The sequence below is a fragment of the Lagenorhynchus albirostris genome, chromosome 16, assembly GCF_949774975.1.
Source record: "Lagenorhynchus albirostris chromosome 16, mLagAlb1.1, whole genome shotgun sequence".
Taxonomy (NCBI): Eukaryota; Metazoa; Chordata; class Mammalia; order Artiodactyla; family Delphinidae; genus Lagenorhynchus; species Lagenorhynchus albirostris.
In genome coordinates, this window is record NC_083110.1 from 82,295,254 (window position 1) to 82,308,952 (window position 13,699).

The window sequence follows — 13,699 nt, forward strand, 5'->3', positions numbered from 1 at the left end:
CCAACTGCCACGTGGAGTCTTCGCTGCGTCGGGCAGGGAGCCCACACCACACACACAAACACAAGCATGTGCACTCACAGGCGCACACACACACATACACACCTCTCACGAGAGTCAGTTGTTTCAAGGCTATTTCATCCTGCAGGATTTGTTTAATCAAATCATCTCTATGTCTTGGTAAAAAAAAAAAGGGAAGTTGCATGGGGAGGGAGTCTTTTTTTAAAAATAAAATTTTAGCCAAGTAAATATAGTTTTTAAAATTATGTCTTTTTACAAAAACACGTCCTCCATCTACACCAGGGACCACTCCAGTGTGCGTGTGTGTTCGCGGCCTTCCCATTTTGCACTTCTGGGGTACTCGGCATATAGGTGAATATAGGCTTAATCCACTGCATTGCAGTTTTAAGCTCGCAAGCCTACTTTTCCTTCCAGGTCCTCGTGCCAAGGGCTGTATTTTAGTTTTGAGTGAGTCTCTAGACAGATAGAGCAATGCATGCATTAAAATTCATGGTGCAGAGGAAAAGAGGTCTCCCACGGAAGGCGCCTGGGAGAGTCTCCTTCTTACCCCTAATTCTTAAGCACTGGCACTGCTGAGCTTCCCTGTAGCCCCAGGGCCTCACCCTGCCCAGATGCCAGCGCTACTCGGACCCGCTGCTCTGGGGGAGAGGAGGTCTCCCCAGGCCGCCCCGCCTCAGTTCCCAGCTGCACCTGCTCTGGGAGAGGCCGCGCAGGAAGCAGCCTTGGGTGGGTGCTGACTGCAGAGGGAATTTGCTTTTGAATTCCCAAGGCCCTTTACAGGGTTCATTATAATTATCATTACACGCCGGTTCCTATTACTGCCTTCTGCGTTCGGTCTCATTTTATGAAGAAATCCAACTGGGCTAAACTATTGTATCGGGCTCATTTTATGCCCAAAAGCCAAAACAGGAACTACAGTCACTGGGAGGAGATTCAATTATAAACTGCTTTTTCCTCCTCAATTCAGAATGAGATTCAGACGTCAACTACAATTGAGACAGCCCAGGTGTACGAAACCCGCTGGTTGATGCAGGGGTGTATGAGTCCCTCCCCAGTGAAGGGGAGGGCTCGTCCCTCTGGGGGTGTGGACCCCGGAAGCCAGCAGGGCCCCAGCAGGAAGGCCAGCAACACAGACCAGTCATTTCTCCACATGGCCCCGGGGACCGTCCCTTCCAGGTGACCCACACCTGTTCACCTCTCAGCCACCTCCTTGGACAGGTGGCGACAGCTGCCCCTTCAAAGCCTCCTTCCCCTTTCAGGACAAGAGGCGGGATCCATTTTCCTCTGCTTTGGCCTCACATCACGCGGCCCCTGAACGTCAGGCAGCGTGACTGCGGGCTCGGTGAGGAAGGGGAGGGGTCTTGGGCTGGGGGACAGTAGCTCAGCCACTCCCACTGAGGGGCGCTATCGTGTGACATCCTTACCCCTCTCTCCAGGAGCATGTCTCGGAAGTGGGTCACCCGCTCCTCCAGGGGCAGAAGGATCTGGGGCGGCGGCGTCTTGGCACCCGTGTCTTTTCTCTCCACCTCCTCGGGCCCGGGACTCACGTGGCCTTCCGTCCTTCAGGGCACAAGACACAGAGAGTCAAGCGTGACCTTGGAGACCCAACTGCTTCTCACTGCAAGCTTTCAGAACCCTCTGGTAACCCCATAAGGGGCAAAGGTTCTTTGGACACATTGCAAAGCCTGGAACAGTCAGCCCAGCAAAGCAGAGATTTTGCTCTTGGGATGCAAACAGCTCTGCTGCCTTTGGGGCGGAAAGTTGAGACTGAAGCCCTAACAGGATGGACGCTCTCGGGAGGGAGGCAGCGCTGGGAGCCCGAGGGCCGAGGGCGCCCCGCTGGGCCACCAGGAAGGAGGCTGTGAGTCCCTCACCGTTTCACCGCCAGAGACTGGTCGTCACCCGAGGGAACGGAGCGAGCGGTGGAGCTTCAACCTGGTTCCGCTTTTGTTTTTAGATACTGTTTCATTTCGGATAAATGCATGGAAGACATTTACGGGGAGACTATTCTAGCCACACTCAGGGGACAGAAAACATTGTCCCGACGTCTAACCTGCGAGGGACATTTCAGTGACAGGGGAGACGGGATGCCGCCTGGGCGATCTGCACAGGGACGGGGACAGCTGGGCAACGTGAGCCCACAGCCGGTCAGTCCCCCCCCACAGGGGTGGCCGCAGCCACGGCGCGGACACAAGGGGCAGGGAGGAGGGGGCCCGCCGCGGGCCCAGGGCAGGGGCCAGGCAGGGCGGCGGGGAGGAAGGAGAGAGCCTGCTTTTACGAGGCACCGGCTCGGCCACTTGCATACTTCTATTTAACTGGCCATTTGATGGATCTCTTTATGGTTCTACACCTTCTTCTGAAAGCATCTGGAAACCTCCTTCTAAAGCACCTTGACGTTTGCTGCTGGAAGAAGTCATCTGGCCAAATGCAGACGTGTTACCCCCACTCCTGTCCGTCTCGCTCCCCAACCTGGGAGCGGGGTCTGCCCAGTCCCACCCCCGGTCTCCTCCCAGGCAGCCTGTTCTCAGCCAGGATGCACAGACTGGACCTCCACCGCCTAGACAGCAGCCCTGCTTAGACACCCAGACCCCTCTGAGGGGCCTCCTCCTGGCCTAGCTCTGCACCCCCCCCCCCAGGACCTGGGCCCTTGGGCAGAGACTTCAATAGGCTGGTGCAAACCTGATCCTGAGGCCACCTTTCTGATATGCGCTCAGGTCAAGCGAGGCTGTCAAGCCTGAAGAGCAGCCCGCTGGGAAGCACCGGGACCTCGTGTCTCCTGCATCCGCGACAGCGTCCTAAGTGCTTGGAGGTCCCAAACAGCAGGGCACACACACATCAAAAGCCTGGCGCTTCCCCCCCTCTTGGCAAAACCAGCCTCAACCCGGGAATTGCAGGGTTGAAGGTGCTCACGCCACGCACATCCGGGTTTTCTGATGTAGGTCAAGATCAGGGCTCAGGCCGGGGGGTTTGTTCCCGGGGGACTTGGGCAGAGTGTCTGGAGACATCTGGGGTTGTCACCACTGGGAAGGCGCTCCGGCACATAGGGACAGAGGGCAGTGGTGCACAGGATCTGGGCACATTTGCACTCCCGCATTTCGGGAGAAGGAGACGGCCCGTTCAGCTCACACAGTCACTTAACGACTCAACCAGGGCAGCCCCACCTCCTGACGCCCACCAAATCTGCAGCTTTCCCACCTCTGTCCAGGGTGCTGTGAAAATATGCAGGTCACCAATTTGGGGACATGATGAGAACGTGGTATCCCATGTGCTACGTCTAGCAAGGGTTTTCACGCATCAGGGTTATAACGTGGGTTAATCAAACCTCATACAAAATGTGCAAAGAAGAAAACCTGCTTGCTCAGCCCATTAGGGAATCTTATTTAAAGACCAACTATTGCAGGAGAACTTACATTCTTAGCTTCTTATGCAATTATGCGGAATTTTGAAAAAAGAAAATTACCAGTGGATTTGCCATTGAATCACACTCCAAAGGGTATAATTAGGATTTCTTTGTAATAAATTTTCATTAGTTAAAAATAGAAGTGTGGAAACAAGTCTCGCATTGTTGTAACTTGAAATAAGATTAACAGAAACGTTGTGAGTGTGGCAATGATCACGGATTATAGCTTATTCCACAAAATATTGTGTTCGGAACCACTGGGCACCTTCCAGACTGCAAAGCTATCAGTTCAATTAGAATTAATCAAAAGCAAATGAAAACTTGCTAAATATATTTTCAATATTCTTATGGCTGAAATATTTTGGTACAAAAAGTAAATTCTGGGAGGAGCTTCAAGATGGCGGAAGAATAAGACGCGGAGATCAGCTTCCTCCCAACAGATACACCAGAAATACATCTACACGTGGAACAACTCCTACAGAACACCTACTGAACGCTGGCAGAAGACCTCAGACCTCCCAAAAGGCAAGAAACTCCCCACGTACCTGGGTAGGGCAAAAGAAAAAAGAATAAACAGAGACAAAAGAATAGGGACGGGACCTGCACCAGTGGGAGGGAGCTGTGAAGGAGGAAAGGTTTCCACACACTAGGAAGCCCCTTCGCGGGCGGAGACTGCGGGAGGCGGAGGGGGGAGCTTCGGAGCCGCGGAGGAGAGCACAGCAACAGGGCTGCGGAGGGCAAAGCGGGGAGATTCCCGCACAGAGGATCAGGGCCGACCGGCACTCACCAGCCCGAGAGCTTCTCTGCTCCCCCGCTGGGGTTGGTGGGGGGCTGGGAGCTGAGGCTCGGGCTTCGGTTGGAGCGCAGGGAGAGGACTGGGGTTGGCGGCGTGAACACAACCTGCAGGGGTTAGTGCGCCACGGCTAGCCGGGAGGGAGTGCGGGGAAAAGTTTTCTTGCCTCTTTGTTTCCTGGTGCACGAGGAGAGGGGATTAAGAGCGCTGCTTAAAGGAGCTCCAGAGACGGGCACGAGCCACGGCTAACAGCGCGGACCCCAGAGACGGGCATGAGACGCTAAGGCTGCTGCTGCCACCGAGAAGCCTGTGTGCGAGCACAGGTCACTCTCCACACCCCCCTTCCGGGGAGCCTGTGCAGCCCGCCACTGCCAGTGTCCCGGGATCCAGGGACAACATCCCAGGGAGAACGCACGGCGCGCCTCAGGCTGGTGCAACGTCACACCGGCCTCTGCCGCCGCAGGCTCGCCCCGCATCCGCACCCCTCCCTCCCCCCGGCCTGAGTGAGCCAGAGCCCCCGAAGCAGCGGCTCCTTTAACCCTGTCCTGTCTGAGCGAAGAACAGACGCCCTCCGGCGACCTACACGCAGAGGCGGGGCCAAATCCAAAGCTGAACTCCAGGAGCTGTGAGAACAAAGAAGAGAAAGGGAAATCTCTCCCAGCAGCCTCAGAAGCAGCGGATTAAAGCTCCACAATCAACTTGACGTGCCCTGCACCTGTGGAATACCTGAATAGACAACGAATCATCCCAAATTGAGGAGGTGGACTTTGAGAGCAAGATTTATGATTTTTTCCCCTTTTCCTCTTTTTGTGACTGTGTATGTGTATGCTTCTGTGTGTGATTTTGTCTGTATAGCTTTGCTTTTACCATTTGTCCTAGGGTTCTGTCTGTCCATTTTTTTTCCTTTTTTTTTTAGTATAGTTTTTAGCGCTTGTTTACATTGGTGGATTTGTTTTTTGGTATAGTCGCTCTCTTCTTTCTTTCTTTTTGTATTACTTTTCAATTTTTTTTTAATAATTACGTTTTATTTTTTATTTTAATAACTTTATTTCATTTCATTTTATTTTATCTTTTCCTTTCTTTTTTTCTCCCTTTTATTCTGAGCTGTGTGGATGACAGGCTCTTGGTGCTCCAGCCAGACATCAGGGCTGTGCTTCTGAGGTGGGAGAACCAGGTTCAGGACATTGGTCCACCAGAGACCTCCCAGCTTGTAATAACAAATGGCGAAAATCTCCCAGAGATCTCCATCTCAACGTCAAGACCCAGCTCCACTCAACGACCAGCAAGCTACAGTGCTGGACAACCTATGCCAAACAAAAAGCAAGACAGGAACACAACCCCACCCATGAGCAGAGAGGCTGCCTAAAATCATAATAAGGTCACAGACACCCCTAAACACACCACCAGACATGGACCTGCCCACCAGAAAGACAAGATCTAGCCTCATCCACCAGAACACAGGCACTAGTCCCCTCCACAAGGAAGCCTACACAACCCACTGAACCAACCTAAGCCACTGGGGGCAGACACCAAAGACAATGGGAACTACGAACCTGCAGTCTGCAAAAAGGAGACCCCAAACACAATAAGTCAAGCAAAATGAGAAGACAGAGAAACACACAGCAGATAAAGGAACAAGATAAAAACCCACCAGACCTAACAAATGAAGAGGAAATAGGCAGTCTACCTGAAAAAGAATTCAGAATAATGATAGTAAAGATGATCCAAAATCTTGGAAATAGAATGGAGAAAATACAAGAAACGTTTAACAAGGATCTAGAAGAACTAAAAGGCAAACAAACAACGATGAACAACACAATAAATGAAATTAAAAATTCTCTAGAAGGGATCAATAGCAGAAAAACTGAGGCAGAAGAACGGATAAGTGACCTGGAAGATAAAATAGCGGAAATATAACTACTGCAGAGCACAATAAGGGAAAAAGAATGAAAAGAATCGAGGACAGTCTCAGAGACCTCTGGGACAACATTAAATGTACCAACATTCAAATTATAGGGGTCCCAGAAGAAGAAGAGAAAAAGAAAGGGACTGAGAAAATATTTGAAGAGATTATCGTTGAAAACTTCCCTAATATGGGAAAGGAAATAGTTAATCAATTCCAGGAAGCACAGAGAGTCCCATACAGGATAAATCCAAGGAGAAACATGCCAAGACACATATTAATCAAACTATCAAAAATTAAATACAAAGAAAAAATATTAAAAGCAGTAAGGGAAAAACAGCAAATAACATACAAGGGAATCCCCATAAGGTTAACAGCTTATCTTTCAGCAGAAACTCTGCAAGCCAGAAGGGAGTGGCAGGACATATTTAAAGTGATGAAAAGGAAAAACCTACAACCAAGATTACTCTACCCAGCAAGGATCTCATTCAGATTTGATGGAGAAATTAAAACCTTTACAGACAAGCAAAAGCTAAGAGAATTCAGCACCACCAAACCAACTTTACAACAAATGCTAAAGGAACTTCTCTAGGCAGGAAACACAAGAGAAGGAAAAGACCTACAATAACAAACCCAAAACAATTAAGAAAATGGTAATAGGAACATACATATCGATAATTACCTTAAATGTGAATGGACTAAATGCTCCCACCAAAAGACACAGATTGGCTGAATGGATACAAAAACAAGACCTGTATATATGCTGTCTACAAGAGACCTACTTCAGACCTAGGGACACCCACAGACTGAAAGTGAGGGGATGGAAAAAGATATTCCATGCAAATGGAAATCAAAAGAAAGCTGGAGTAGCAATTCTCATATCAGACAAAACAAAGACTATTACAAGACACCAAGAAGGACACTACATAATGAGCAAGGGATCAATCCAAGAAGAAGATGTAACAATTGTAAATATTTATGCACCCAACATAGGAGCACCTCAATACATAAGGCAAATACTAACAGCCATAAAGGGGAAATCGACAGTAACACAATCATAGTGGGGGATTTTAACACCCAACTTTCACCAATGGACAGATCATTCAAAATGAAAATAAATAAGGAAACACAGCGTTAAATGACGCATTAAACAAGATGGACTTAATTGATATTTAGAGGACATACCATCCAAAAACAACAGAATACACTTTATTCTCAAGTGCTCATGGAACATTCTCCAGGATAGATCATATCCTGGGTCACAAATCAAGCCTTGGTAAATTTAAGAAAATTGAAATCATATCAAGTATCTTTTCTGACCACAACGCTATGAGACTACATATCAATTACAAGAAAAAATCTGTAAACACTACAAACACATGGAGGCTAAACAATACACTACTTAATAACCAAGAGATCACTGAAGAAATCAAAAAATACCTAGAAACAAATGACAATGAAAACACGACTACCCAAAACCTATGGGATGCAGCAAAAGCAGTTCTAAGAGGGAAGTTTATAGCAATACAATCCTACCTTAAGAAACAAGAAACATCTCAAATAAACAACCTAACCTTACACCTAAAGCCATTAGCGAAAGAACAAAAAAAACCCCTAAGTTAGCAGAAGGAAAGAAATCATAAAGATTGAAATAAATGAAAAAGAAATGAAGGAAACAATAGCAAAGATCAATAAAACTAAAAGCTGGTTCTTTGAGAAGATAAACAAAATTGATAAACCACTAGCCAGACTCATCAAGAAAAAAGGGAGAAGACACAGAGCAATAGAATTAGAAATGAAAAAGGAGAAGTAACAACCGACACTGCAGAAATACAAAGGATCACAAGAGATTACTACAAGCAACTATATGCCAATAAAATGGACAACCTGGAAGAAATAGACAAATTCTTAGAAATGCACAACTTCCCAGACTGAACCAGGAAGAAATAGAAAATATGAACAGATCAATCACAAGCACTGAAATTGAAACTGTGATTAAAAATCTTCCAACAAACAAAAGCCCAGGACCAAATGGCTTCACAGGCAAATTCTATCAAACATTTAGAGAAGAGCTAACACCTATTCTTCTCAAACTCTTCCAAAATATAGCAGAGGGAGGAACACTCCCAAACTCATTCTACGAGGCCACCATCACCCTGATACCACAACCACACAAAGATGTCACAAAGAAAGAAAACTACAGGCCAATATCACTGATGAACATAGATGAAAAAATCCTCAACACAATACTAGCAAACAGAATCCAACGGCACATTAAAAGGATCATACACCATGATCAAGTGGGGTTTATCCCAGGAATACAAGGATTCTTCAATATACACAAATCAATCAATGTGATACACCATATTAACAAACTGAAGTAGAAAAACCATATGATCATCTCAATAGATGCAGAGAAATCTTTCGACAAAATTCAGTGCCCATTTATGATTAAAACCCTCCAGAAAGTAGGCATAGAGGGAACTTACCTCAACATAATAAAGGCCATATATGACAAACCCACAGCCAACATCATCCTCAATGGTGAAAAACTGAAACCATTTCCACTAAGGTCAGGAACAAGACAAGGCTGCCCACTCTCACCACTATTATTCAACACAGTTTTGGAAGTTTTAGCCACAGCAATCGGAGAAGAAAAAGAAATAAAAGGAATCCAAACTGGAAAAGAAGAAGTAAAGCTGTCACTGTTTGCAGATGACATGATACTATACACAGAGAATCCTAAAGAAGCTACCAGAAAACTTCTAGAGCTAATCAAAGAATTTGGTAAAGTAGCAGGATACAAAATTAATGCACAGAAGTCTCTAGCATTCCTATACACTAATGATGAAAAATCTGAAAGTGAAAATAAGAAAACACTCCCATTTACCGCTGCAACAAAAAGAATAAAATACCTAGGAATAAACCTACCTAAGGAGACAAAAGACCTGTATGCAGAAAATTATAAGACACTGATGAAAGAAATTAAAGATGATACAAATAGATGGAGAGATATACCATGTTCTTGGATGGGAAGAATCAACATTGTGAAAATGACTATACTACACAAAGCAATCTACAGATTAATTGCAATCCCTATCAAACTACCACTGGCATTTTTCACAGAACTACAACAAACAATTTCACAATTTGTATGGAAACACAAAAGACCCCAAACAGCCAAAGCAATCTTGAGAAAGAAAAACAGAACTGGATGAATCAGGCTCCCTGACCTCAGACTATACTACAAAGCTACAGTAATCAAGACAGTATGACACTGGCACAAAAACAGAAATGTAGATCAATGGAACAGGATAGAAAGCCCAGAGATAAACCCATGCACATATGGTCACCTTATCTTTGATAAAGGAGGCAAGAATATACAATGGAGAAAAGACAGCCTCTTCAAGAAGTGGTGCTGGGAAAACTGGACAGCTACATGTAAAAAAATGAAATTAGAATATTCCCTAACACAATACACAAAAATAATCTCAAAATGGATTAAAGACCTAAATGTAAGGTCAGACACTATCAAACTCTTAGAGGAAAACGTAGGCAGAACACTCTATGACATAAATCCAGCAAGATCCTTTTTGACCCACCTCCTAGAGAAATGGAAATAAAAACAAAAATAAATGGGACCTAATGAAACGTAAAAGCTTTCGCACAGCAAAGGAAACCATAAACAAGAAGAAAAGACAACCCTCAGAATGGGAGAAAATATTTGCAAATGAAGCAACTGACAAAGGATTAATCTCCAAAATTTACAAGCAGCTCATACAGCTCAATATCAAAAAAACAAAGATTCTAGTCCAAAAATGGGCAGAAGACCTAAATAGACCTTTCTCCAAAGAAGATATACAGATTGCCAACAAACATATGAAAGAATGGTCAACATCACTAATCATCAGAGAAATGCAAATCAAAACTACAATGAGCGATCACCTCACACCAGTCAGAATGGCCATCATCTAAAAATCTACAAACAATAAATGCTGGAGAGGGTGTGGAGAAAAGGGAATCCTCTTGCACTGTTGGTGGGAATGTAAATTGATACAGCTACTATGGAGAACAGTATGGAGGTTCCTTAAAAAACTAAAAATAGAACTACCATACGATCCAGCAATCCCACTACTAGGCATATACCCTGAGAAAACCATAATTCAAAAAGAGTCATGTACCACAATGTTCATTGCAGCTCTATTTACAATAGCCATGGAAACAACCTAAGTGTCCATCAGCAGATGAATGGATAATGAAGATGTGGCACATATATATATACAATGGAATATTACTCAGCCATAAAAAGAAATGAAATTGAGTTTTTTGTAGTGAGGTGGATGGACATAGAGTCTGTCATACAGAGCGAAGTAAGTCATAAAGAGAAAAACAAATACCGTATGCTAACACATACGTATGGAATCTAAAAAAAAAATAGGTCATGAAGAACCTAGGGGCAAGATGGGAATAAAAACTCAGACCTACTAGAGAATGGACTTGAGGACACGGGGAGGGGGAAAGGTAAGCTGGGACGAAGTGAGAGAGTGGCATGGACATATATACACTACCAAATGTAAAATGGATAGCTAGTGGGAAGCAGCCACATAGCACAGGGAGATGAAGCTCGGTGCTTTGTGACCACCTAGAGAGGTGGGATAGGGAGGGTGGGAGGGAGGGAGGCGCAACAGGGAGGAGATATGGGGATATATGTGTATGTATAACTGGTTCACTTTGTATACAGCAGAAACTACCACACCATTGTAAAGCAATTATAGTCCAATAAAGATGTTTAAAAAAAAGAGTAAATTCTAATACTTAAAATAAAAGCTAGCTCAATCCAAAACTGTATGGACGGTGAGAGGCAGCATCCCCTGGGGCACAGTTGGGTACCCAAGCCTTGCTGGCTGTGGGGGGCTGGGAACAGCTGCAGTGCTGGGGTCTCTTCACTCTGAGGGGCCTCATGTCCCGTGCACCTTGTCCCCTTCTTGGAGACATCATGGTGGCCACACCCTCCTGGAGCTCTGCCCCCAAACACACCCTGCACTGCCCCTCCCCCAGTCCTCTAACTGCCACTGACCTTATCCAGCTGAACCCCTAGCGACGGGTGTGCATGTGCACACGCGTGTCTGTCCCATGTGGGTGATCTGTGGGGCCAGGGTTTTCGGATTCTGCCCGTGTGCACAGTGCAGCACATTATTCTGTCCAACGCACTAGACCACATGCAGTGCAACTGGATTCTAGACACAGCGAGTACTTTTACGAACAACAAACTTGCATTAGTTTATCTGGGGCTGAGGGGACTCAGGCCTCTGGACCTGGCACATCTGCTACCTGTCCAGAGGCCACCTCTCCGACACACAGACACACCTCCTTCCGCCTCCTGAATCTTTCCACGGAGCCATCCTGGGGTCGGAATGGTCACCCTGGCAAAGAAATTATAGCCACTGACGAGCTGCCTGTTACAGTTCAAAGGAAAGTGTTTTTTTTTTATTGTCCAGTCTATGAGGGGAGGTGGTGAGAGAGAGAGAAGGAAGGAAGGAAGGAAGGGAGGGAGGGAGGGAGGGAGGGAGGGAGGGGAGGGCGAGAGAGGGAAGGGAGAGATTGATACAGAAGACTGCACTGTTGTTTCAGCAGGTGCACACTGGGGAGGTATATTTCTCAGCAAGTTTGAGGCCCCCCAGTTGACTCAAGTATCAATACAGTTGTGGCCCCTTATCCACGAGGGGTATGTTCCTAGACCCCCGGCAGACGCCTGAAACATTGGCTAGTATTGAATCCTAAAGATATAGATATATGTTATGCTTTTTTCCTATCTAGACATACCTATGACAAACTTTAATTTATAAATTAGGCACAGTAAGAGATTAACAACAATAATAAAATAGAACAATGATGACAATATACTGTAATAAAATTATGTGAATGTGGTCTCTCCTTCTCAAAATGTCTTATACAAACTCAATGCCTTTTCCATCTTAACTTGAGCTCATCGTGCACTGTGGCCAGAAGTATTGCAGTGTGAGGTGTAATAGGAAAACTAGCATGAATTCCCTTTTTCCTTCTTCACAATTTCATGGATGGAAGATTCATTCTGACCAGAGATCTTAGCAACTTTATCACACAATTTTTTTTCTTTCCTTATTAAGTCAAGAACTTTCACCTTTTCACTTACAGGAAGCACTTTCTGGCTTCTCTTTGGTAGATCTGAATTGCTATCCGAATTGCCAGCATCACTACTCTTATGCTTTGGGGCAGTTATTAAGAAAAATCAAGGTCACTTGAACACAAGCACTGTGACACTGTGACTGTGGGTCGGACAATCGAGATGGCTACCAAGTGACGACCAGATGGGACAGGCTGGACAGAAGGATGATTCATGTCCCGGGCAGGATGGAGCTGACGGTATGAGATTTCACGTTACTCAGAATGGCATGTGATTTAAAACACATGAGATGTTTATTTCAGGAATCTTCCACTTAATATTTTTGGACCTTGTTTGACCACAGATTAGCAGAAACTGCAGAAAGCAAACACTCAGGTAGGGGGGGACAACTGTATACACACGTGTCATCATCATCCCACCACCCAGATGGGCAGGAGCTCAGAGTACAGAGCGGAATGCATACAGAGACAACTGGGGCAAACTGCACACCTTCATGTCCTCACGTGGGGCATCAACAGTGCCCACCTGGTAGGGTCGTTGTGAGAATTCAATGAAGTAATCCAGGCCACTCCCTCAGGGCAGCCCCTCACTCAGCGGGTGCCTCCCTCCCTCCCTCCCTCCCTCTTTCCCTCTCTTCTTCCCTTTCTTCCTTCCTTCCCTCTCTCCTTCTTCCTTCTGTCCTTCCCTCCTAATACTATGAGAGACTTTGAAGAAATAGAAGGTTTTTGATTTGACCATTGCCTGAACGCAGAACTTGAGATGGGAAGAGAAATAAATGCCGACTCAGGCTGAGATGGGTGACTGCAGCCCTGGTGATTCCATCTTCTGTAAAGACACCGCTGACATCTGAGCATCACCTGGTTCTGGAGGAAAAACCAAATGTGGCTGGTGGGGTTGAAGACGCTTCCCAGGTGGGGACGTCTTGCTGCAAAACCTCGGGCAAATGATGGGAGCGCTCTGGACCTTTTTTTTTTTTTTTTTTTTGGTAAAACAGATAGTTCGGACAGGATGCTCTTTACACGTCTCCAGGCACTGCAGTTCTGTGACGCAAATGCGATCCTGTTCTTCAGTTCTGTTGAAATATTTAAACATCTTGATTCTGCCATCAATTTATTAGCTCTGTCTCCCAATTTTGCAGTTCTTATAAATGTAATAAGCGAGCCTCCTGTCTCTTGGTCCAATCCATGCTTTCCTGCTGGTGATGAGCGGGGACAGGGCGGCCACTGCGCCCAGAGGTCAGGGGGGCCCTGGTCTGCCTCCTGCACAGTCTGTGTCTGCTCCTGCCATGGCCACCGTCTGGGGTCCCTGCTGGTGGCCGGCCCATGGTGACCTCCGAGGCTGTGCAGCCCCGGGTAAGGAGGGCCACTAGTGACTTGGGTTTTGTGCCAACCCACACTTCCTCCCTCCCTGCCCCTAGGCTGC

General features: G+C 46.3%; 1 protein-coding gene across 1 annotated transcript in view; it reads right to left on the reverse strand.

Moving 5' to 3' along the window:
* The window catches only part of TCERG1L (transcription elongation regulator 1 like), a 190,573-nt gene that overhangs the window by 18,252 nt on the left and 158,622 nt on the right, over positions 1-13,699 (reverse strand). The window contains exon 9 of the mRNA XM_060126594.1: positions 1,443-1,578. Within this exon, the coding sequence (XP_059982577.1) occupies positions 1,443-1,578 (136 nt within the window). The remainder of the gene's footprint in view (positions 1-1,442; positions 1,579-13,699) is intronic.